Below are 26,240 nucleotides of genomic sequence, written 5' to 3'. Positions count from 1 at the left end.
AGTTAAAAATAGATCTGCCCTACGACCCAGCAATTGCACTGCTGGGGATTTACCCCAAAGATGCAGATGCAATGAAATGCCGGAACACCTGCACCCCAACGTTTATAGCAGCAATGTCCACAATAGCCAAACTGTGGAAGGAGCCTTGGTGTCCACTGAAAGATGAATGGATAAAGAAGATGTGGTTTATGTATACAATGGAATATTACTCAGCCATTAGAAACGGCAAATACCCACCATTTGCTTCAACATGGATGGAACTGGAGGGTATTATGCTGAGTGAAATAAGTCAATCGGAGAAGGACAAACATTATATGTTCTCATTCATTTGGGGAATATAAATAATAGTGAAAGGGAATAGAAGGGAAGGGAGAAGAAATGGGTAGGAAATATCAGAAAGTGAGACAGAACATAAAGACTCCTAACTCTGGGAAATGAACTAGGGGTGGTGGAAGGGGAGGAGGGCGGGGGATGGGGGTTAATGGGTGACGGGCACTGAGGGGGGCACTTGACGGGATGAGCACTGGCTGTTATTCTGTATGTTGGCAAATTGAACACCAATAAAAAATAAATTTATTATTTAAAAAAAAATAAAGAGAAGCCTCCCTCATTCTGAAGGGTTTAAAATCTAGGAAAAGAGCTAACAAATAATTATAATAACAAGTCACAGATGCAAGTTTGTACAAGGAGCTGTGGGAACAGGGAAAAAATAAACAGGGATCAAGGAATATTTAAAATGATGTTAAAAGATAAGCACATTAAACAAAGGTTTGTACAGATGCTAAGAAAATGGAGGAAGTAATGCTGAAATCTAGAAAGATAAAGAGGACACAAGGGAAATAACACTTTAACAAACTGGAGGAACAAGTAGGAACACACCAAGCAGACTAGAGGTACATATGCAGTGTCAGGCAGAAAAAATAACGTGCAATAGAGTTCAGGGGGTATGAAAGATCAGGTGCGTTTGGGAAACTCTAAGTATTTCAGCAGGGCTAAAATGAGGAGGAGGATTAGAAGATGAAGCTAACAGGTTAGGCAGTGATGTAGTGCCACGTGATCCCAATCAACCTCTGTGATGCCTCTGTGGTTGTAGCTACCTTACTGGGTTAAAATGTGAAATTCAGGGTTTTTTTGTTGTTGTTGTTTGGTTTTGTTTTTGTTTTTTCTGGAGAGAATTAAAGAAGTTAGTGTGGCTGTTTGTGTTCCAGAGTAAGCCTCCCACATTCTGACACTGGTAAAGGGAGGTGTGTCTCATCAAAGCCAGTTGTTGCCTACTGACTGCCCTACAAGGAAGGAGGCACAATGACAAATCACTCACTCACAAATCTGTCACTGTGGATTACTTAGTATAAGCCTTCCTACACTATTTAATAGTTTCAACTGTGTACTACCATAGGAAAAGCAACATTTTTTAAAGAAGGAAAACAAAGAAGAAAACAGAAAGGAAATCTGACAATTAAGAATTCACTGCTGTTAACTAACTTGAATTTAAGTAAAAACTTGGGGCGGGGGGGAGGGGAGGAGAATTCACCACTGACTTTTGTCAAAAAAAGACTGGTGAAGTAGAAGTTGAAAGCTTGCTTACAACAGGTAAAAGAGAAGAGATGAGAGATTTCTGGCTATAATCTATTCTTTCTTTTAAAGAAGAGGACAATGAGGAAGAGAACCACAAAGGAAGATGAGAGATTGAGGACCAGTCATGTTCTAAATAAGAGAGACATGAGGAATGTACAGGAGAAAGGACAGAAACACAGAAAAACAGACAAAGGAACTGAAATCACAGAAGAGAGGAAAGGGACAAATTATCAATCTTAGAGGAGGTAGAAGGGGATACTAACAAAAGCACAGGAAATAAAATAATCTTGGTTATGAAAAGGAATAACATCTCAGACAGAAGGAAAATAAATTAGGGTATTCACAGATTTAAAGAAATCCATATGGGGGGCACCTGGGTGGCTCAGTTGGTTAAGCGTCTGCCTTCAGTTCAGGTCATGATCCCAGGGGTCCTGGGATTGAGTCCCATGAGCCTTGCTTCTCCCTCCTCCCCCTGTGTGAGCAAGCTCTCGCTCTCTCAAACAAGTAAATAAAATCTTAAAAAAAGAGAGAGAGAAATAACATATGGTCTGGAGGCAGTAGGCTGAGATAATTTATAATTGATAGCTCTGATACAGAGAAATATCATATAAGGTGAACTGCAAAGAAAAAAGGGGAGTATGACTTGAGGAAAGTAGTCAAGTTGGGAAATATCTACTGAAGGGACTATGAGAGGATAAATGACCACATAAAAGAACTGTCAAGCAATTCAGAGGGTCCAGCTGATATCAGACCATGATTATGCAGTGTCACCACACCACATCTGCATCTAATTTTCTTAGCAGCCCTCAGAAGCACATGTAGGAGTACAGAAGAAGGGTCCCTGGATGCAGGGTGAGGGCAGCAAAAAAACCAAAAAATCCAAGGAAATGGTATGGAACTGGTAAGGAAATGGTATGAATTCTCAATAGGGTTCAACACTTTGGCTATAAAGGGAAATAGAAAAGTAATTATTGTAGGGAAATGTAGAGTTAAAGAAGGATTTTTCTGTATCCACCTGCCCTCCTACAAAGTTATCTGCAGGATACTAGGATAGTTTACAAGTTTTAGAAAAGGCAGGATAAATTTTGCTTGATTACACAGGGAAGAAAAAAGAGAAAAGGAATGAGAGAAGGGAGAAGGAGGAATGGGGGGGGGGGGAGAAAAAGACAAATGAGAATTTTTGCCAGATCATTCCTTATCACCAAAAGAACTTTCGCTCCCTGTCAGTTAAATCTCAAATCCACTCAATATAATGACATCAAAAATATCACAAATAGACATAGAGATTCTTCCAGATTTCTTCTCTACAACATGAAGATTACAATGCTTATCTTTGCCAATATATGCTGTTTATTTTCCTGATGTAGTTATACTGTGCCATCTATACTCTTACTGAGCTTTATATGCACACATTTCTAAAATAACCACTTGAAAGAAATTTGACATATGTAACACTGTGTGTTAAGCTAATTAGCTATGTTCTAAACTACACTACTTCCATTTTTCTCTAAAACAGACACATCCATGACTTTAAAACTGCTATATATAAAAAATTAAATACAACTGTTTCACCAAGTTTACAATCTGACATTTTATATTTATTTTAGTTTATTAGAATTTCCAAAAATCTCTAAAGGGGGAAATAAGTATTCAACTGGCAGAAATTCCTTTAGCTAACTGATACTATAAATATATCACTTTTCTCTCATCTTGATCATATTCACTTATTTTAGAAGTTCTTGGTTGATGAAGAAGCTTACAAAACAACACATAATACAGTAAATGACAACACATTTTCCATTTCACAGACCTTACTTAATCGTGTTTGAAGTACCAAGAGTTTGTTGTATTCTTCTGTTACTTTGTTGAGAAGAGTTTGCATATTTTCTTGAAAATCTAGATGATAAATAATTATAATTTCATTTTATAGTTAAAGTTTTTTTTCAATAAGTATCATTTATCTATTTATAACTTTAGAAAATTGCCTGCTACAAGTAAACTTCATATAGTTACCAAAAATTGCAATCTTATTGATGTAAAAGACCTGCTATTAAGATAACTCGAAAATTTCACATTATTATATGTTAATTTCTTTTGGTATTCATTAATTTGTATACATTTTGTTCAATATTCATATAAATGGACAGGGGTAGAAAATATTTTACCTCTGAAAAAAATTACCAAAAAAATTAAGTGCGATAATAATTTGTAAAAATAAACTAACATACGATCCTTATTAAGAAAGATAATTTTAGGTCTTCTTCTACTTAAAAAAAAAAAAAATCAATCAGAGCAGCCTGGATGGCTCAGCGATTTAGAGCCGCCTTCAGCTCGGGGCCTGATCCTGGAGACCCAGGATCGAGTCCCATGTTGGGCTCCCTGCATGGAGTCTGCTTCTTCCTCTGCCTGTGTCTCTGCCTCTCTCTGTGTCTCTCATGAATAAATAAATAGAATCTTAAAAAAAAAATCATTGACATATATGTATTCAATAAATACTATAACTTTCAAAGGTTTGGATCTATGGTGTAAAATTAAGGAAAAAATTATGAACAAGGAAATATATGGGAGTAGAGGAATAAAGGATAAAAAAGGAAACCTGTGGACATCTTTGGTTCTTTATATTGCAATTACTGCATTATAAAAATAAAAATCTGTATTAAATATAAGATTTCACAAATCCAAAAAGATATTAAGTAACTGAATCATGATTAAAAGTAAAAGTTTACCATTAACTGATTTAGGAAGATAATGTGGTCAGATTTTATTACCTTGAACTTCATATTTATAATCTTGCAATTCTAGTTCTTGATTTTCAGAAGTGTGAACACCAGAACTCTCTCTCTCTTCTACATTTACTTCACATTTTAGAGCAGGAGTATAATGTTCACCAAGGACATTGCAAAAAGTCTATTAACAACAAAATTAGGTATTTTACAGAATTAAAATTTTGATGTCTGCCTTTGAAAAATCATTAAACATTTTCCTAGCTGCAAAAGACAGTCAAAATGGCACAGAAAAAAAGAAAAAAAACCCAAAAAACAAAATGGCACAGAAAATTCAGTAAAAACACTCTTTCATACACCCTATCAGTCTGCAAAAGGAATAGTCAAGTCTAAATCTTTATATAGGAATGAAAGTCTTCTTACATTGGAAAATATTGACAATCTTAATTGCACAAAACTATTTTTTCTGCTTCTAATAACGAATATAGCTTGTACTTTAATCTGCCGTTTTATAGCTTGGATCCTAGATTGACGTTATCTCTGTAACGTTAACTACAAAAAAACACCGGAAGACAAGAATAGAAGTTAAAAATGATGACTAGGGGTGCCTGGCTGGCTCAGCTGGTAGAGCATATGACTCTTGATCTCAGGGTCATGAGCTCAAGCCCCATGCTGGGCATAGAGCTTATTTAAAAAAAAAAAAAAAACAAACCAAGGGTGATTAGAAAGTTGTCTATAAATTCTGTAGAAATTTATATGGAAGCGCCTGGGTGGCTCAGTTGGTTAAATATCCAATCTTGATTTTGGCTCAGGTCATGATATCAGGGTAGTGAATATGGAGCCCCAAGTTGGGCTCCACACTCAGTAGCAAGTCTACTAAGATTCTCTCCCTCTCCCTCTGCCCCTCCCCTGGCTTCACGCACTCACTTGCTCTCTCAAATAAATCTTTAAAAAATATATATATATGACATAGGTTACATTCATACACTTTTCTGTAACACAAGGATCATACTCTGCTTTATACATACAAACAAACTAAAAATATTTGACACATTATCCTGGTTTTTCTCCTGAACAATTCCACCATCATTTAAAAACAATGCATGATCCATAATCATTTCAGAAGCCCTCAAAAGAAGTTTTACCTTTGCCCTGCACACAACTGGAAACAATTTCTAGGCTTAAAAACCAAATCATTTATTAATGCTGTTTCTTAGATTTGCTTAAAAGTTAAATTATACTGTAAATTAACAGAGTTTATTAAATTTTCAGCACAGTTCTGATAAGATGGAATTTTATCACATTAAAGCTGGTAGAAATCTCATCTACAGATGAAGAAATGGACTCAAAAAGATGAATTAGCCAATCCATGGCCACATCAACAATTAGTGACAAAACCAAGTTTCGTGAAGAACCCTGAAGGACCCCTGTATTAGAACAAGCTGGTTAATATTTCATATTGAGATTAGGGATCAGGTAAAGACAATAACAAAAGGAAAGAACATACAATGTCAGTTTGTAATTGAACTACTATGACTTGGGCCCTCTTTCCATTATCTACTATCAGTAATAGATATGAAAGGACAATGCCTGCACCTTCTGGCAGAGGCAGTCAGATGGAGACCGCTGAGTACCTGAATGAAGACAGGCCTTAGGTATGGTTATTCCTCACTTTTTGAGTTTTTCTCCAATATATTTTTCCAACGATATTATAGAAAATCAGAATCAGGAGTGCCTGGATGACTTAGTTGGTTAAACATCCAACTCTTGGTTCTGGCTCAGGTCATAATCTCAGGGTCTTAAGATCAGGTCCCATATTGGGGTCTGTGCTCAGTGCAGAGTCTGCTCAAGATTCTCCCCCCACTACACTAGCTCTCTCACTCTCAAATAAATCAAATCTTAAAAAAAAAAAATCAGTAAGGTAGCTCTACCTGTCCCAACGAATGCCACCTTCCTGCCCCTTCAATTTATAAATACAAAAGCCTAGTACAGAGATCAAAGACAAGACAAAACATTTATTTTAAATTTTGAGCTATTTGAAATATGCAGAAAAAGTAGCTATCAACCTTAAACAAACAGTAATATTTTATAACATTATCTCCATATTTTTTTAAAGAAACTGAACATCACAGAGAGACTTGAAGCTATTTTAAGTACTGCTTACCCATTTTATTCACCTTCTGAGATTTATTGATATTAGTACAGATATCAAACACTGCTAAATAAAGATCCACTGCATGGAGGTAACACTATTTATTTATTACCATTATTGATAGTAATCGGAGTTGTTTCCCATTTTCAACTTAAAGATACTAGCATGAACAGATCTAGTTGTGCTCAAATGCTTGGACTATGGGATGTATACATCTTTAAAAAGGGACCTTGCCAATCTGCTTCTCAAAGTAGTACTTTACCCACTTGCAGTGTCTAAGAGCTTCTATTTCACTCTGTCTTCACAATTATACCTGGTATAACTGGTCTTGTGCAACCTCCCCAGATAAGTCATCAGATACACTCAACCACCAAGCTGGCAGGGGCAGGAAACAGACCTGTCTGGGGTTCTATTGGTCTACTCTTTTTTTGTTGTAGGTATAGCTTTTGTCTGTTCTACTGCTAAGATAATTTACCTCAATTTCTTTTGTTTCAAGATTATCAGGAAACATTTAAGTGCTCATTTTAAACTTAAAAACTCAGGAATATTTTCTAAGTGCAGTTCTGAAGTATAGCATTTCTTGTTTGAAAGTACTTTTTAATTAATATCTTACCTGTGTAAAATAAGAACATTCTTCAGACACTGCCTTGCGTAGTGTTCCAATGAGCATTTGTAAAGGCTTCGCTTTACCACCTAACAGAACAGATACTGTATTAAACATTTAATTCCTGAACTTCAGTATTAAACCTATGTCAACTGGAAGCTTCCTTTACAGTAAGATTAGTTTTAAGTTCTTTATTTCTTTTAAAGTGATTTTCTAAAAAATAAAAAAAAAAGTGATTTTCTACTGCTCAATGTTAACTTTCAGATAGTTTGTAAAATTCCGTTTATATCCTACAAATTGGTATAAAGCAATGACCTACAAATTTTTTTTCCCAGTACCCAACACAAGAAATACATCATATATCATAACCTATTTATATATCCATGGAAAACTGGAACAAGAATTTCACAAACCATTATTTCCTCTTTCTACGTGTTATACACTCTATTGGTATAGAGTATTTGTTCTACTGTACTCTCTCATTAAAAAAAAAATGCTGGTCAGGACCTCTGGGTGGCTTAATGGTTGAGCATCTGCCTTTGGCTCAGGGGTCCCAGGATCAAGTCCTGCATTGAGCTCCCCATGGGGAGTCTGCTTCTCCCTCTGCCTGTGTCTTTGCCTCTCTATCTCTCTCATGAAAAAAGAAATAAAATCTTTTTTAAAAAATGCTGGTCATTACTCACTAACTTCATCAACCATTAGTGGACTCATCAATTAACCTGTAATTGAAAATCACTGGACAGATTCTATCTGAAGAGGATATCAATTAAAAAAAAAAAAAAAACACGTACTTAATGTAATCTTATTACATTCAAACCCAAAGAACTCCTGAAGTGAAAAGTATGATATTCTTATTTAAGTCACTCTTTAAATTCTACCTTGTTCAACAGAGCAACTGAACAAACTTATGAACTACCTCATTCTCAAAAGCAGATCCATCAAGGGTGAAAGCCTAGAGATGCCTTGAACAGAGGAAGTCTAGCTAATTGAGTGGTTAAATAATATTAAAGATGAAAGTTAACTGTAACTAGTCTTCTATTTCAAGTCTTTACATGTTCCTGCTTCCCAAAGTGCCATCTTAGTTCTTTGGCCCACTATGCAGTCTCTTTGGACACTTCATTCTTTTCTCTGGCCTCAAATGACCTTTTGATTCCAAATCTTAATCTTGAGCCCAAACCTCCCTCTTGTGTTTTAGACTTCTATTTTTTTTTTTTAGACTTCTATTTTTAACTGCCTACTAGACAAGTCTTTTTTGAAGTCAATAGGTAATTTTAACTCCATATATTCCAACCTGAATTTATTTTCCCCACAGATTTGCTCCACATCCTCTGTGACTAGTCACCTTCAATCCAATTACCCAAACTAGAAACTTGGATCACTCTCAGTTTTTCTCTCCATCCTCCTCATATTAACTGCAGACTATAGCCTACCTCTTTAACTGTTAAACTTTACTGTTATAAATATTATTGTTAGCAGAATTACTGCCAGAGTTGCTTAACTCGTCTTCCCATCACTAATCACCTCCCCCACCTCGTCCCATAGTGTTATCTGAAGGTAAAAATTTTACGGTTACTCCCACTACTTAAAATCCTACAGGTCTTATCACCAGTAGCATAAAGCTTACACATACTTCAGAGTATATAAAGCCTTTTCTGATCAAGCTCCTGTCAATCTTTCCTGCTTTATCCCCCACTACTTTCTCACATAGCTTGAACTCTCAATTCTCCAAAATGGACACAATCTCTCACACTTCTTTGTTTAACTCAGAAGCCTTCCCTAAAATTCCAACCTCCCTCCTTCTACCTGCTGCCTCATCCCACTCATCCTTCCAGAAAGTATGAGACTTTTCTCTATTACAGAAATTGTCCTATGCTAAGAGTTTATTTTTAAAAATATTTTATTTATTTTATTCATTAGAGACACAGAGAGAGAGAGAGGCAGAGACATAGGCAGAGGGAGAAGCAGGCTTCTTCCAGGGAGTCTGATGCCGGACTCAATCCCAGGACCCTGGGATCACAGCCTGAGCCAAAGGCAGATACTCAACCACTGAACCATGCAGGTGCCTCTCTAAGAGTTTATTTTATATTGCTTTCCCACTTGATTTTAACTACTGGGGGGAAATGATTCAGTGATTTTAGATTTCTCAAGCACTTAAAAAAAATGTGCAAGGATTATATGAAAAAAATGAATCCAGGACTGGGGATATAGTTACCTTCTTCAATGGATTTTAAGACAAGGACAAAATTCTGGAATAGTAGGTGGGCTCTAAGTGATACTTGTTTCATAGTACTTATAGGTTTTTTTTAGAAACCATTTACCTGTTTCTTGTGTTTTTATATTTTGTAGCTCTTGCTGGTGTATTTCCTGAAGTTCTTTTATCTTTTCCTCTTGGGCAGAAATAAGTTCCTCCTTAAGACTACAAAGAGCTTTATCTTTTTCATTTTCCATATATTCACGAACCTGATCCACATGTGTTGAATAAACCAGAGAGAGGCATATACGCTGAGCTTCCATCTGTAGCCTTAAATCATTCTTAAAGCGAATGTATGTACACATTAGAACATTTTTAAATGATTTAAAATTTTAAATAATATAACTTCTATTTCTTACATATACTGACTACAAGAGGGAAATACATGAAATTATAGTTTGAAACTTCACATAAGTCTAATTTTTTTCTCACTTCATTTTGTTACATTCATCTACCTATCTTTTCAAGGAAATTAGCACAATATTGTCATTATCTCAACTTTATGGTAAATTTTGATGTATCGTATAGCTTAGTATGGCCTCATCTTTGATTTTTGTTTAAAAATAGTATTTTAAATATAGAGAAATGCAAAGAATAATGTAACAAATACTTATGTACTCATACCCCAAATTAACAAATACAATTACTTCGTTTTGTTTTTACAAATAACAATTATTTTGTCTTTTTATTCTCATTTCTTTCCTTTCTACATACCTTTTTGGTTTAGAAAGAAAACAAAATTTAATCCACTATGTTCCCATTCTTCCTTCCCCAGAGGCATTCTCATTATCACAAATTTGCAACAAGTCCATTGCATTTCTTATAATACTATCACTTTCAAATACCTATAAACAATACATTATATTGCATGTTTCTAAGAATTTACATAAATGGTTCCAAACTGTATTTTGCAAATTGTTCTTCTCACTCAATATACTTCTAGGTCTAACCATGTAGATACAAATTAATTTAAATGTGGCATAGTACTTATAAATGCACGAAAATTTGTCAACTTCCTTCTTGGAATTTAACTGGACTATTTCTAATTTTTTGATATGTCAAAAATACTGCACTAAATTCTTAGAGATAGGTCCCTATACAAATACACTAGTGTTTCCCTAGTAGCGTGGATCTCAAACTTTAGCAGATATCATGAATGCTTATTAAAATCGACTGCTGGATCCTTTCCCCAGGGTTTCTGGTTTAAGAGGTCTGGTGTGGGGCCCCAAATTTTGAATTTTACCCTGTTTTGAAGTGCTGCTGATACTGCTAGTCAAAGACCATACTGAGAACCACCTAGAAATGTAGCTGCTGGGTCACAGGGAATGTATATTAAATGTATTAAATTTTATCAAATTATGTTTTATATAATTATGCCAATTTACACTGATATTAACAGCATACGTGAGTATTCATCTCCCCATACTTTATTGTGGGACTCATTCTGCCAGTCTGATGGGTATAAAATACTATCTTATTATTTTATCAATTTTTAGGTTTGAAAGTATCTTTTCATGTTTATTAGCCAATTAGCTTGGCTGCGAGAGTAAAGTATTTGGGGGGGGAGTTAGTATGATTTCTAAGCATATTTAGATTGCTCTGAGGTGTTACTACTGAATAAATCATTGCTCTATTTCTTCTGTGAGGTCCCCTCCACACACACATTTTATTCCCCTCTCCACCAATAAGGCGGTTTGTCTTAGTATTGACAACTGGGAAGGGACAGTTGGCAGGTTTGCCTCCCTTTACTCCCTTTATAAGTTAATTTCAAGGAGAAGGTATCTGAATGTCAATAAAAATGCCTTTAGCAGAGAAAACAAAATTCTTAGAAAATCTGACCATTCTGACAGCTTCAAATTCAGGTCCTCTTCTAACAAGGTCTTTTTTAAAACGCTAAATGATCTCTGGCATTTTTAGGAGTAATTACATTATAACCACATTACGCTTTTGAAGAAAATTCCAGATATTTAACAAAGCATTAACAGTTATGCTATTTGAATTTTTAAATTCTATTTAGGTTATTAAAATGTAAAATATCTTTATATTTGATATAAGATGATAAATGTGGATACACAGTCCCCAACTTAAAATGGTTTGACTTAGGATTTTTTTACTTTACAATGATGTAAAGGTGACACACACTCAGTAGAAACTATACTTCAGATTTTTAATATTAATCTTTTCCTGAGTTAAATATGCAGTATGATTCTCTCATGATGCTGGGGAGCAGCAAGGAGCCACAGCTCCCAGTCAGCTACATGATCACAAGGATGAACAAACAATAAACTTACAACCATTTTTTACCATTCAAGCATTCTGTTTTTTAGTTTCTGTATAGTATTCAATAAATTACATGAGATATTTAACACTTTATTATAAAACAGGTCTTGTATTAGATGATTTTGCCCACCTGTAGGCTAATGTAAATGTTCTGAGCATGTTTAAGGTAGACTAGGTTAAGCTTTGATGTTCAGCAGGTTAAATACATTAACTTCATCTTCAACTTAAGGTATCTGAATTTACATAGGATTATTGTAATATAACTCCATCATACGATCTGTATCTATTAGAAGTAAAAAGAGAAAACTTTCCAAAGGCTTCCTATTATATATGGAATAAAATCTCAACTTCGCACAAAGTCTGTAAGGCTCTCCAAGATCTTGTCTCTTCTCTTTTTCAAACTTTTTCTTCTGCTCTCCTGCTTTCAAACTCAGCTAAACACATCTTCATTCAGTTCCTTAAACTCATCTTCGTCTTCACAACTGCTCTAATTTGCATGTGGTAGGCTCCCCCTTAGTCTTACAGATCTCAGTTCAAATGTCAATTCCTCCAAAAGACCTTTCCTGACCACTCTATTTAGTCCTGCCATCACCACTACCCATCATTCTCTATTACGTTACCCGTTCTGTTTTCTTTAGAGGACTTATCACTACTTCTAACTACTCTACTTGTTTCCTTGTCTACTACTGTCTGCCTCCTTCACTAGAATATATTCTTGCTCTTTCAGAGCAGGAATCTTTTTTCTCTTGCTTGCTACTATACTCCTATACCTGGCTGGAAATTCAATAATCTGTTGCATAAATGAAAAACAAAGTTTGACTCAGCAGCATTACACAAGATACTTAGTGGAATTTTTCAGTTATTTCTACTATCAGTATCCAGCAAATACAATCTGTTAAAAGTATCTATTATTACTCATTATACGTATTGTTTTGTTATAGTTAGAATTAATAATTTTTGTCCTCTTCAGCTTTACACAGTACTCAGAAAACTCTAGGACTTAAGTTGAGATTTTTTTTCAAGGAAATATAGTATTATAACTACTTAATAACTATAAAGTACCTAAAAGTTTCAGTTAATTTTTAGTTGTGGAACTTTGAAAATATGAATATGAAACAAAATGCTGAAACCAAACTTTGAAATTTAAGCTCTTGCTTTTCCAAAGAAAGTGTGAAACCATTCCTATGTTTTTATTTCCTGAAGAGTATAACATAAATTACCTGAAAGAAAGGTGATAGTTTTTAAGGAAAACAGATAAAAGCAACAATAGCTGATAGGCCCAAATGAGAATTACATTACAGAGTTCATTTTCATTCTCTTGTAAGATTAACTGGTGTTTTAGGATGAAAATATTTTTTGTATGAAATGTACATTTTCACTATGCTTTAGCATTTATAATTAAGGAAACATACCTGTTCTGATTTAAGTACACTGAGTTCCCACTGAAGTTTATCATTTCTATTTGGTTCAGTTGTCCCAAGCAATGATCCATTTCTCACTAATGGCAAGTGATCCAAAAACAACTGTTCTTGCTTGCTTGCTTTTCCAACAGTTGTATTTTCAAGAGGAATTTTATATTCCTCCATTATTTTTGATTCTTCACCACAATCTTTATTTATTTTAGAAATTGACCCTCCAGAATCCTTGCTTGTTATAGTCATAACTCCATCTTTTAAAGAGTCTAACTGATCATCACTCACATTTATATTTTCTGTCCTTTTATGATTAATGATGATTTCGAGCTCTCTACATCTCAATAAAACTTGCTCTTTCTCTTGCTTTAAAGACTTCACTTTTTCACTCAGAAAACTAATCTCACCATGTTTCTGTTTTAATTGTTCAGAAAGATCAGACAGTCTCTCTGACAGTTCTAACTTTTCTCGCTTGGTTACCTCAAGTTTTTCCATAAGTTCTGTTGTATCTTTCTCCACAACCTCAACAGTTTCCAATGGTTCTCCTGTGTAAGTTTTGTTATCATCAAAGACTGAACTTTTCATTTTTAGTATAGTTGGATTTATTCTTTGCAAATGATGAAGCTCTTCACTAAGTGTTTTAAGCCTACTCTTATACTCTACTTCTTGTTTGTTTTTGCTGTCTTCTAAGTCAGTTTTTACCTTGAGAAGGCAAGCATAGTCCTCCTGTAACTCCTGATAGTTAACTTCAAAATTTTTTTCAGCAAATGAAAAAGTGTTCCTTTGCCTTTCAATCTCCTCAGTTAGCTGAATACATTGTTTTTTGAGGTCCTCGTTTTCCTCTGTAAGTATCTCTATTTCTTTTTGCCACTTACAGTCTTGGGATTTGGACTTAATGGAGTCTATGAAAATTAATTCTTCTTGGTTAACAGGAGTATACATTTTCAACATGTCTTCAAGGGCTTTCTTCTCATCTTTAAGAGTGCTATTCTCTGCTTCAAGTTGTGTAAATTTTTCTTGAAGGTCATCTTCTTTTTCTTTCATTTGTTTCTCCAATAATTCAGTTTTAAGTTGTAATTCTTGAACTTCTTGTTCAAGTGTACCCTTTTCCTTTTCTTCTTGCCTGAGTATTTCAATTTCTTTTTGAAGTTCATTGATTTGAAGAGTCATTTCTTCTGATTTTGAATTCATAAGGGACTGCTGTAAATCTCTGAGTTTTGAAATTTCCAAAATTAATTGATTCTGCTTAGTTATCAAACTGTCTTTTTCAAATTGCATGGTTTCTATCTTTTGACTCATTTCATTCTGTAAGCCATCTATCTGCTGTTTGTAGTGAATGCCTAAGTTATCTTTAAGTTTCTCAATATCTATTCGATGTTCAATTTCTAAATCCTCCTTTAGTTTGGAAAGTTCTTCTTCATGACTAAATAGAAGCTGCGTCCTCAGCCTCTCTAATTCAGCTTCTTGCGATTCAGCCATTCTGTCTAATACGGCATTCTTTTCTCTTTCTAACATTTCAAGTTTTATCTTGTAATTTGTAACTTCTGCTTCATGTTTTAGTTCTAGTTCTTTTCTGTATTCAGATGCAGAAACAATCTCAGCTTTCAAATCTTCCACAGTACTAAGAGATTTATGTGCTTCACTGAGTTTATTTTCTTGTTCAGCTATTGTCTGTCTAGCTCTCTGAATCTGTTCCCTTGAAAAGCTCAATTCTTCAAAAAGATCTTTAAGCTGTCTTTGTAGAACAGACTTTTCTCCTGAAATTACTCCTAGCTCTCCCCTGAGTTTTTCCTTTTGAGAGTTAGTATCTTGCAATTTTATATTCAGTTCATTTATTGCCATATTCATTAACTTTATTTGATCTTCATTCACTGTAACACTTGGATATGATCTTAAAGCATTCTCCATTTCTCCCTTGTGTTGTATTTTAAGTTCATCTATCTGTGACATGTGTTGTTTTATTAACTCCTGTTTCATTTGTACTATCTGCTGCCCGTACATCTCATCCAGCTCTGCCCGGAGCTGTTCTAACTTTCTTTGTGCTTCTTGTTCCATTCTTTGTAGAATATCAGTTTCAAATTGGCTATCTTTATGATTTTTCTTCTGAAGTTCTTCAACTGTCCCCATTAACTGTTTTATTTCCTCAGAACACTGTCTTTCTTTTTGCTTGGAATTAGACAGCTCTAATTTCATATTTTTAATCTCTTGGTTCTTCTGTACAACCTGTTCTTGTAATTCTTCCAGTAATTTATCAGCAGCTGTGACTTTATCTGTCAGCTCTAGAGTTATTTTTTCTTCTTCGATAATCTTTGTATTTAATTCATCAATTATTGCATCTTTTTCCTGTATTTCTTTATTTGAGCTTTCTACTTTTTTATCTTGTTCCTTTAGAAAGAAAAAGATGAAAACATAAATGGCATTTTTAGTTCCTGGCAACTTACATTGCTTAACCTCAATACCAAAAGACTGGGAGAAGTCTGGTTTTGTTTTGTTTCTTCATACTTCTATAAAAAGTAACTGTAAGGCTTGCCCCTTAATTTTTCCCAAGCCAATGAGATAAGACTTGTGTACCCAACACTACAGCAGTGTTGGTCTTCCTGGAAGAAACAAATTCTTATACTGCTATGGTTAAAAGTATTAATTTCAAAATTAGCAGGATTAAAATGTCTAGACCATTACATTTTCATCTTATTAACTGATAAATATTCTAAGAGCTTAATATTTTCAATAGCTATAGTACTCTTTATAATTCTGGAAGAAAGTCTTAAAAATAAATCAAGATTCCTTCCATGTATTTTAGTGACTTGAAGGTGTTTGGTGGGCAAATGCTACAAAAATAAAACAACAGGTTCCTATGGATCTGCCTTAACTTCATTCCTGTGGGTAAGTAAATCAGAAATTTAGGGATATCCAAAACCTAAGTGGCTAAACCCCAAATGACATGCAAGACAACTAACTACTTATGGCATATCAAGTTGATCCTAGACTTTAGGTTTGAAAAGAAATTTGAAAGCAGGACAGATATTTTCTTCCAGTTCTGACTGGGGCCTCTACTTTGGAATTGTATAAAAGCCTAAACCTAAGACATAGGTCAAGGCACATCCGTAATCACAATCATTCATAAGAGTGTTAGGGCAAGAGAAGGACAAGTAGAAGCCCTAGAAACAGTTTTGACTCTGTTACTTAGTTGCCTAAGCAGTTAAAGGCTGAGGTACCAAGTACCAAGAAAGTAGAATCTATTGAATAGACAGAAAACAGTAGGTAAGTAAAATCACCTTACTGAGACAGGAGTTCCAGGCACAGAGGACTTAAAGGCACCTTGAATGAATGTATTCATGTATCTAAACTGTCAAAGCCCAGTGAAAGGAAAACCTCAGAGAGTTGCCAATACTCATTTCAGCACAGGCTAGGGCCTTGAGACTGAAAATTCTGATCCCTCTGGGAAAACCATATCTAATGTAGAAAGCAATGTAAGGCATTGTAGCAAACAGAATTTAAGATTTTTTTTTAACAATAAATTTATTTTTTATTGGTGTTCAATTTAGAATTTAAGAATTTCAATCCACAATCATGACTTTCCTACTGTGAGATGATACATCAAGTTATCATAGCCTAATGCTATGGAACATTTGACTCCTCTAATATCTTTGATCTCAAGCTCACCAAATAACTTTCTATTATTATTTGACTTTTCAAATTCATTTGTCCATAGAAAGAAAATAAAATCCAATGAACTTGAAATATACAGGTCCCTGTGATAATTATTTCTCACTGTAAATTAATAATCTTATAGTTAAGGTTTAAACATTAGCCTCTTCAACTTGGAAAATCTGAGCTTACTTCTGAGATAGTTCAAGTCTCAAGTTGATAGAAGATAAAAACCAGACTTCTGAGTCTACAAGTCAAAGGCCAGATACTGTACTATGTAAATTAACTTAAGGCAATAAATGCCATCCTGTGAAGCCTCTTGAGCAAAATCCTATCAGCTTTTTTCTTGGTATCTCATATTCCATCCAATGTCACTAAAAATTATTACCAACTGTTGTGACTTCTGACTTTAATTTCTGTACTACAATAGGACGTTTAAGTCAGTTTATTGTCTTAAATCTCAGTGTTTTCATCTGTAAAATAAATGTAATATTTCTTCTATGTCATGGACTATGCTTGAAGCTGAAAGAAAATAAATATATAATGTATTTTATGCTCACTGTGCTACATACAAATATAATACACATATACTAGAAAGTATCTATAAGGCATTTGGAATCTATAAGAAAGTAAAATTCATTGAGGTCAACTTCAGTTGAGTTATTAAGTAAGTAATTAGTCTTGGAATGTTAACATTATTATAAAATCTGTAATACTTCTATTTCCTGATTTTCACTCGAGAGGAGGAACCCTCATAAGACAGTGTTGCATAATTCAAAATTGTCCAATATGTTTGATAAAACTGCAAACAATAATTCTTCATTCACTTACTAAACAATACAAATTCATGTTTCATTGTTTCTTAGTACTGTTTATTTCAAAATATATGGTTTTAAACCATTTATTTTGTGTTGCAAAAGACAGCCCTGTGGTTAAGATACAATCCCTCTGTTTTTAGAAACAGACCAGAGGGAGTGGGGAATAACAGACTTCCTGCCTGTGATCACTGCACCATAGGAAGTTCTGAGGATTAGGGACAATGAGAATGAGGCTGGAATCACCAGTGTAGTTGCCTAGGGGACCACGGCAGTTTCAACTACCACCCTAATGCTCTAGTCACTCAGCTGCACTGATGGAACTACTACTCAGGGGGATTCATACAAAGTAATTAAAAAAAAAAAAGGAGAAATAAATAAATAAATAAATAAATATATATATATATCTAATATATATATATATATGAAACAAAGAAAAAGCTGATGATAAAAGTATTCTAACATTCAAATAAAGTTTATTCCCTTTATGAAAATGATTAGTTTTAAATACTTTCAAATAGTACTGCCTACTGAATATAATACAACAAAATTCAATTTACAAACTCTTCTGAGGCCTAGACTGTCTTTCTACACTTCCTCCTGTACAGACACACTTTCAAAGACTATTTCTAGTTAAATTATTTTTTTGCTATCCAGACCTTTTTAACATGTTTCAGCTTAGGTTTTTAGTTATACTCCATACTTTGTCTAAAATGCCTTTCTTATCTCTACCAGTTCAGATTCATAGTGTACTTATTTACCAAATGAATATTTTTTAGCTGCTAATGTGCCACACATAATGCCTATTGCTGAGAAAACATAATCATGGAGAAATTATCTCAACTTACAGACCTGTCTCAAATATTATCTCCCCCTAAAGCCCACCCTGAGTTGCTTCCCTTATGAAGCCAGACCTACTGAAAACACTTTTTACCTATGTTTACCCTCGTTTTGTGGCATCTTGTGTACACGCCCTAACCATGAGTTCCAGGAAAGAAAAGGGCACATCTTAGGCATGACTATCTCTTGCAAGGGCCTAGTACAAAATAGGTGTTCTGTAAACTAATAATGATTTTTAAATTATCTTGGTTGTAAAGCATACTGTTTCATAATTTCAGTATCTCAAATTTGTATGTTTCCTATTTTCCTAAAAGCATGGTCTCTGAAATCAGACTAGCTAGGTTTGAAACCTGGCTCTACCAACTTATCTCCTGTGTGATAGGCAATTTACTTCACCTTGCTTTGCCTTAATCTCTTCATCTGTAAAATGGGGATGATGATAGAACCTCTACCTCATAAGGTTACTAAAATGATTCAATGAGTTAGTATGTATAAGATGCTTTGAGTATTGCCTGGTACCAAGTTAAGAAAAATAAATGCTAGCTAATAATCTTATTATTATCTAAACAATATTCTTGTCTTGGTTATTTCTCAACTTCCTGCAGAAGAACTTACTGTTTGTAAAAAGAACCATATTATATGTACAGTCTGTCCTCACTATTCACAGATTCCCTATACGTGAATCCATCTTGCTAAAATGTATTTGTAATTCCAAAATCGATACTCACAGTCATTTGCAGAAATGCACAGAGCAGCAAAAAATTTGAGTTGCTGGACATGCATGCTTCCAAAGCTGATGTCAAACAAGGAAACTATATTCTGACTTCATGTTTCTGCTCATTAGTAGAACATGGATGGAGAAGAGGATAGAGACAAAAGGGAGCAGTGCAATATAGCACAAGAAATATGGTTCTGGGCCAGCTGTATGGATTTGAATCATAACTCCGGCAAGTGTCAGTAGGGTAGCCTCAGGCAAGTCACTTAACACTTGTGAACCTCATTTTCCCTTTTGAAAAATAAACAAAATCTACCAGGAGGAGTTGTTTTTAGGATTTCAGGTTATAATCTATAAGATGTATTATGTATCTATGTATATATAAATATACTTCCTAGAATATATATATGCATGTGTTTAAGCATATGTGTACATATATATATACATATATAGAATCAAATATAAATATATAAATTATGTATATTTTCTTTTTTTCCCTATGAGCACTATTTGCTAAGTAAGTGTCCCAGGTAACTTTATAAAACATAACTACCATAAGTAAAGAATCTACTATAGTTTCTTTCTAATTAAAATCCATAAAACTTCATTTTGTCATGAAAATATTTTCAGGATTTCATAACCACTGCTAAACTGAGTAAAAATACCTTTAGATAAAAAGAAAAAAATAGAAATTGTTTACAAATTTAGATTCTCCTAAGAACTAACTGTAACATAGGCCTATCACTTCTAAAAGAACTCAGTAATGAGTGTTATCTTAAAAACGATTATTGTGAGACTCCCAATTACTTTCAAAATAAGTTGTTTTGTATACTTAAAGAGCTTTTCTTAATTATGAAATTTTGTAATTCATGTACATAACAAAAAAAAATAAACAGTTGTAGAAAAAACCCTCCAATTATACAGTGGCTATACACTGGCTGACTTCCTTAAAATAAACATACCATTTCATATGCTCTAATTTTCTCTTGCAAGAAACTAATTTGCATTTTGAAGTCTTCTTTCTTTTTTTGATAATCTTCTAATAAATGATCTTGTTCTTCCAGCTGTTGCTGATGAGTGAGGATCTGTTGTTTTGCTTGTAATAAATCTGCAGCTGTGCTACTATGAGTGCTGTTTCTTAGAGTTTCACTAGCCTGTAACTTGAAAACAGAAAGAAACCCCCAAGTTAAATTCTAAAGAGATTGCACTAAGGATATATACTTTTGGGGTATTATTCGGCTCATAATTGCTCTCTGGGAAATTTGCTAGAATCACAGGCTTGAAACTCTAGCAAATATGCTGCCATGGCTTATCAGATAATTATGGGGACATTATCCAAGCTGAACCAATAAGATTATCTTTCCCATCATAGAGCAGAGAAAATAATCTAGTGAGATAGCTAAGACTAAGGCAGACATGTACAAAGAAATGGGGCCTGAATGACAGTACTTCTTGGATTCTGGATGACTTTCCAGTTTCTGATTCCAAACCATATCAGAAGCCTGACTGCATTTCCATCTTGAATTCTGTAAGATAAGCCTATATCCTTACATTTTATTTCCACCCTTTTTGCTTACATTATCTTAAATTATTTTCTTTACTTGCCAGCAGAAACTTTAATACAATTAGATTCTTATAGCTCTGATTAAAGGTAAAAGGAACACATTCTAATTACCATTTTAGAAACTAAAATAAAATCCATAGCAGGGTTGGCAAAGGTAGGATGTGACTACATCTTAATTTCTGCAAAATTCCACCCAATCAGACTTAAAAGATTTTGTAGGTTTTCAATAGATAGTCCAGGAAGAAGTACAAAGAAAATAACAGCAAGAAATCACAAGAGAACTAGGAGGTAAATTCTTGGTTAATGTTAACAACAGGTGTTCACTAGTTTTTCTAACATGATACATAATAATACAAATGGATTTTAAATTTAATTTGTTCTGAAAATTAGAGCACTTTAAAAAATTCATTACTAAAAATCTAATAAATTTTGTTCTATCAGTAATACTTACATGCTGGAACTGAATTTGTAATTTCTGACTCTGTTCTGTCAACTCTAAAAATTCTCTCATCGTCTCATCCTTTTCTCTTCTTGCTTGTTGTAAATTAGCAGTGAGCTGGGTTATGATGCCATCTCTTTGTTTAATGGCAGCTTCAAATTCCTGTAACTAAAAGACATCAATGAAAATAAAAAGTGCCAGGCTTATTTTTTAAACAAAATTATTACTACAGTAATATATATAATAATATAATAATTATTATTATTAATAATAATAATATAATAATATATAACTGTTAAAATGCACTGGCAGAATAATTATGATTTGTCAGTAACCTTATCCATTCTTGTCCATATTTGAAAGGTTAGCTTGCAGAAATTGGCTTTATTTCCAAATCAACTTAAAAATAATTACTTGAATGAAGGAACAAAACACACTAGGTCTAATTTATCTATTTATCGGTTTCTAGAAGGACAAGTGCCTTTATATTTAGGGATACCCCAATCTGTTCCTAGGCAACCTCATCAGACATGTTCAATTCTCATTTGTCTCTGCAGAGGATAAAATTAAAATATATCCTGTCATCCTCATCAATAGCCTTTTCCACCTTGTTTTCATAACTAACGGCCACAAACAACAGATGTCATTTTAACCACAAACAGTTACTTTTACAAGGACTCGCTGACATTTTTAATGAGTTTAAGGCATCATAGTCCGATGTGGTTTGCACCTTAATTTTCTCTCAGGCCGATTACAAAAACATCTATCCTACAGAAGTGATTTCTGCCTAGCTTTCTAATAAAGTTAAAAAGTTATAACAACAAATATAAGATGACTTAAAGTTACTATTTAAAAACCTCATCTTTAAAGAACATAGGTCTACTATCATTCAAATTTCCTATTTTGTCTCTGTAATAAAACAAAAGCCTCATAAAGTACACATACCTGCTGCAGTCCATCAGTACCATAGGTGGCTCTCATTTCTTCTAGTTCTCTGTTCAGCTCTTCAATCTCATGCTGTTTGCCAGCCAATTCATTTTCCATCATCTCTAGATGGGTCTGATTGTACTGTGCTCCATGTTCAGAGTAAGAATCATCAGCACCAAATTCTTCTTCCTAAATCAATCCAAGATTTTTAATAATAACAACACTCCTCAGGAAGAGGGATTTAAATACTGAATTCCATAGCAAAGTCCACTTTAAAGTATCACTTATCACCTGAGAGTTTACTGGAATGACAACCTACTTTGTTATTAGTGTGATATACACCTTAAAAGCAAAAACATGATATCATTAATTGTTATAATTGAGATTTATAGCAAAAAGTGCCTAATTTTGTTTTGTTAAACATTAAAAGCATTTAGAAATCACACACAGAAAGAAGTGCATGCAGGAAAAAGCTTTGTTAGTAAAGCCAGATAGTTTTAAATAGTATAAAACATTAGTATCATGAGTAGTTTTAAATACTATACCCTTAATAAATTTGTAGACTTTTCTGTTCTCACCACAAAACTGCAACCATTTACCTGTACAAAAACAATTTCCTGATATATTATGATTTTATATAGAATTTTATTTAAAGCTAACAATTATATTTCTGCCGACTGTATTCATGTATATTTTATGCACAGGGAAAATGCTTCATTGGCAAAAATAGATACAGCAATTAAATTTAAATATATAAGAGACATTACAATCATTTAAAAGGCCAATGATTCCCAAAACATCTGAGTGTTTACAATGTGAAAGACATGGTACTATATACATTTTCGTTCAAGTGAATTAAAGTTCTAACTAAGTGCAGTTTCTATTGTGTCTTCAGAAGGATAATTATAAACCTCAAGTTACTAAATCCTCTTCTATGAAATGCTGCCTTATAATCATTTAAATAATCTTTTTTGTATTAAGCTCTATTTACTTTAAAGTAAAATTGTTTACTGGTTCGCTGAACACTGGTCAAGAAGTATGAGTATGACTCCTACGCCAACTGTCCCTGGGGAAAACAAGAGCCATGCCAACCCTGACTGATGTAGAGATTTTCCATGACATATTACTGCTTCAATCACAGACATTTGATGGGAGGAAGAGGAATGACAGAATATGTCTCCTGGGTTGACTTGGTGGGAGATTAATTTCAGATCAATTAATCTATTTAACAACTCCTCCTTCCCCCAACAGTGCACAAAAGTACTTCATTTCTGCTTACAAGTTAATTATTCATAATTCTACATTAATAAAGTCCAAGATAATACAGTTTGTACTGTTGAAATACATAGGACAGAACATTCTAGAAAGAGGAAATAGACCACATCATTTTAAAAAGTGAAAATAGGGGAGCCTGGATGGCTCAGTCAGTATAGCATGTGACTCTTAATCTCAGGGTTATGAGCTCAAGCCTGCCCCCCTCTGGGTGTGAAGCCTACTTAAAATTAAAAAAAAAAAGTGAGGATACTACTTGGGAATTCTGTAACAGAGCGTGATTCCTTTTTTTTCTAAGTATAATTTCTGAAAAATAAAGCAAAAAAAAAAATTCATCTTTATGTCAACACAATATTGTAATTTGTGAAAACTATCAGAAGACAGGTGTACTAACTCTAGTACGATTATTAATATTAAGTCAATTGAAGTAACTTTCCAATTAAATCCTCTGAAATTTTAATTAGCTTTTCTTGATTCTGAAATGAAGTATTTTGATAAGCATCTACTAAAATTTTTACTTTACAGTTACAGTATAATAAAATGGATTTTATGAATATCTTCAAATATATTAAGCAAGAATACACCTTTTAAGTGGAGATTATTAATTTATCAGTTTATAATGATTGTATCTAACACATTATATAGCAACATTCAGCTTAATTTCTCCCTAACTTAAGCAAAATTACACTTGAGAAACTCCTACATCTTAAAATACTTGATCATTTTTAAAACTTAATGTTATTATAACAAACATAAAAATCATTATTAATAAATTATAAACATTTAATACTATGTAGATAGGTAACAAAGATTATCCACCAGGACTAAACTAATACAAACTATATTCTGAAGTTAGAATAGAAATACTCAGCAGAATACTGGGATCATAGTTAGCATTATTCTGTTTTTTAATGTAGATAATTACTTTGTTGATACCTAAAGGCTAGAGCATTCATCCCTTCTTCATATATCAGTCTTCTAACTTTATATTTTATATTTGGTAAACCTTAGTGTGAAAGTAAATTAATAACTTGAAACACAAAGATTAGATTGATAAACTCAGCTGAAGATAAGCCCAACTTCTCTTAACGTACTATTTTAACTGTGTGGCATTTGTCAAAGTTATTTAATTATTAGGCTGTACTAATATATTCTTTCTGAATTCACAGATTTATTCAATGCACAGACAACATTAAGACTTGGAAAAGTGTAAGTAAGGTATATTTTCAATTTTAAAATGTTCTGTAGAGGTAAGTATCATCTCAAAAAATACTACTATTCAGAAAAAATCAGAGCAAGATCATTTTTATAACCATAAAATGGTCTTCACACCAAAACCTTTTCCTTTCAGTAGATGTTAGTTTAAAAACATAAAAGACTAACTTACTATCAGTATCTTATCCTTATCATACTTAATTTGGTACTATATACATTCAAAATATTAATAATGGATATTTTAATAAAATAAGAATCTGATGAATCATAAAAGTTCATGAAAAACAGGAGTTCAATATACCTAGGTGACTCATGGAATTGGAGCCAAGTAACTAATGAGGTTAAGATCATCCATTTAAAGTGAAAGTTGAATATCAAACACCACACTGTACACCTTAAACATATACAATTTTTAATTGTCAATTATACCTCAATAGAGCTAAGGGAGGGAGAAAAAGAAAATGAGGTAAGGTTAAAAAAAAAAAGTCAAAGTTGGAAGGCTAATTTTATACAACTTCATGGCTATAGGCTGTGTCTCCAACTCCAGCTAGTCATTTCAAAAATATCATGAATCATACAAGTGATTTGCTTAAGTAGTACTAAATAATCACATGAAATCCGTAATGAGAGTTATGCAGCACTATTATCACCTCATCTTTCCATATTTAGCAAAGCCGATTAATTTACCTGTCATGTGTCTAGGTTACCTCCAGCATTAGCAACATTCTTCAAATGACCCTGCTTAAAGGCTATCAGTAAAAAATATTTCATGTACATAGAGCATTTGGATTATTAAATATCTCTTCATGCAGGACTGAAAAGATTATGTATAATTTAAATTAATCTGTAAGAAAGGCATTTTTTATTCAGTCTGATTTCTCTGGTATATGTAATTGGGTACACATTTATATAAAAGAGATCTTATTAGGTATCATAGGATAATATTATCTAATTCTTTCTAGGCCTGAATCCATTATTCAATCCAATGAGAACACCAGCCAATGAAGTCAAGAAAATTAAGTACATATCATATCTGTGTGCATAAAATTTCCAAATTAAGTTCTAAGTAAGTAATCAGAACCTGAAATCTTTTTGAGAATAATTTGTTAAAAGAATTGTCATCACTCATTCCATTTACTTAGTGTGAAGAAATGTGTATTTCTACTGAAGAGCAGTAAAAAAAGAAAACCAAACTTTGTCAATCATCTTTTTCTATGCCAAACACCATACTAAATATTATCAAATAACCCTCACAACTACACTGTGAAGTAGATACCCCTGTTTCATAGGTGAAAAAACTGCAGAGTTTAAGTGATGGGCTCAAGTTGATACACTTTGGGGGTGATGAAGCTGAAGTCTGAACTAAGGCTTCAAAGCTCCTGTTGTCCTATATTACCTTACTTCCTTACATACCAGAAAAATGACAGCAATATTTAAAAAACACACAAGATAATTATGTTACCTACGATTCAAAACTAATTCTGAAATTCAAAAAAAAATGCTCCAATGCAAACAAAAGCAGCTAAGATTATTAAAACTTTGCAAACCTGGCATTTAAAATAAAGTTACAATCTATGTATTTCCTAGATGAGATTTACCCCACATTTTATAAATTGGGCTCACTGATGATTCTCCTGCCTCCTGAAAGTGGGACTATGGCTTAGAAGTCCCCTGTAATTCTAGCTCAATTAAACCACTTTTAACACCACAGGAATAGCTAAAGCCTCAAAACTAGCCCAGAGTATCATGGATTCAACCAGTCCCCGTATCAGCAGTCTTAATGAAACATTTTCAAACATTTCACAATT

General features: G+C 33.5%; 1 protein-coding gene across 8 annotated transcripts in view; it reads right to left on the bottom strand.

Annotated features, from left to right (window-relative positions):
* Positions 1 to 26,240, bottom strand: part of AKAP9 (A-kinase anchoring protein 9) — a 157,312-nt gene that overhangs the window by 98,033 nt on the left and 33,039 nt on the right. For 7 of the 8 annotated variants that reach the window (XM_041728301.1, XM_041728305.1, XM_041728306.1 and 4 more), the window contains 9 exons: positions 22,491 to 22,544; positions 21,964 to 22,134; positions 21,031 to 21,186; positions 19,978 to 20,175; positions 12,998 to 15,382; positions 9,373 to 9,586; positions 7,064 to 7,143; positions 4,344 to 4,482; positions 3,386 to 3,471 (listed from right to left, as the gene is read on the bottom strand). In XM_041728301.1, the coding sequence (XP_041584235.1) occupies positions 3,386 to 3,471; positions 4,344 to 4,482; positions 7,064 to 7,143; positions 9,373 to 9,586; positions 12,998 to 15,382; positions 19,978 to 20,175; positions 21,031 to 21,186; positions 21,964 to 22,134; positions 22,491 to 22,544 (3,483 nt within the window). The remainder of the gene's footprint in view (positions 1 to 3,385; positions 3,472 to 4,343; positions 4,483 to 7,063; positions 7,144 to 9,372; positions 9,587 to 12,997; positions 15,383 to 19,977; positions 20,176 to 21,030; positions 21,187 to 21,963; positions 22,135 to 22,490; positions 22,545 to 26,240) is intronic. The other variant, XM_041728304.1, reaches the window with a different exon arrangement.

The sequence above is a fragment of the Vulpes lagopus genome, chromosome 13 (genome assembly GCF_018345385.1).
Source record: "Vulpes lagopus strain Blue_001 chromosome 13, ASM1834538v1, whole genome shotgun sequence".
NCBI lineage: Eukaryota > Metazoa > Chordata > Mammalia > Carnivora > Canidae > Vulpes > Vulpes lagopus.
The sequence above is the reverse complement of the archived record's forward strand: the minus strand, read 5'-3'. Positions and strand labels throughout refer to the sequence as shown.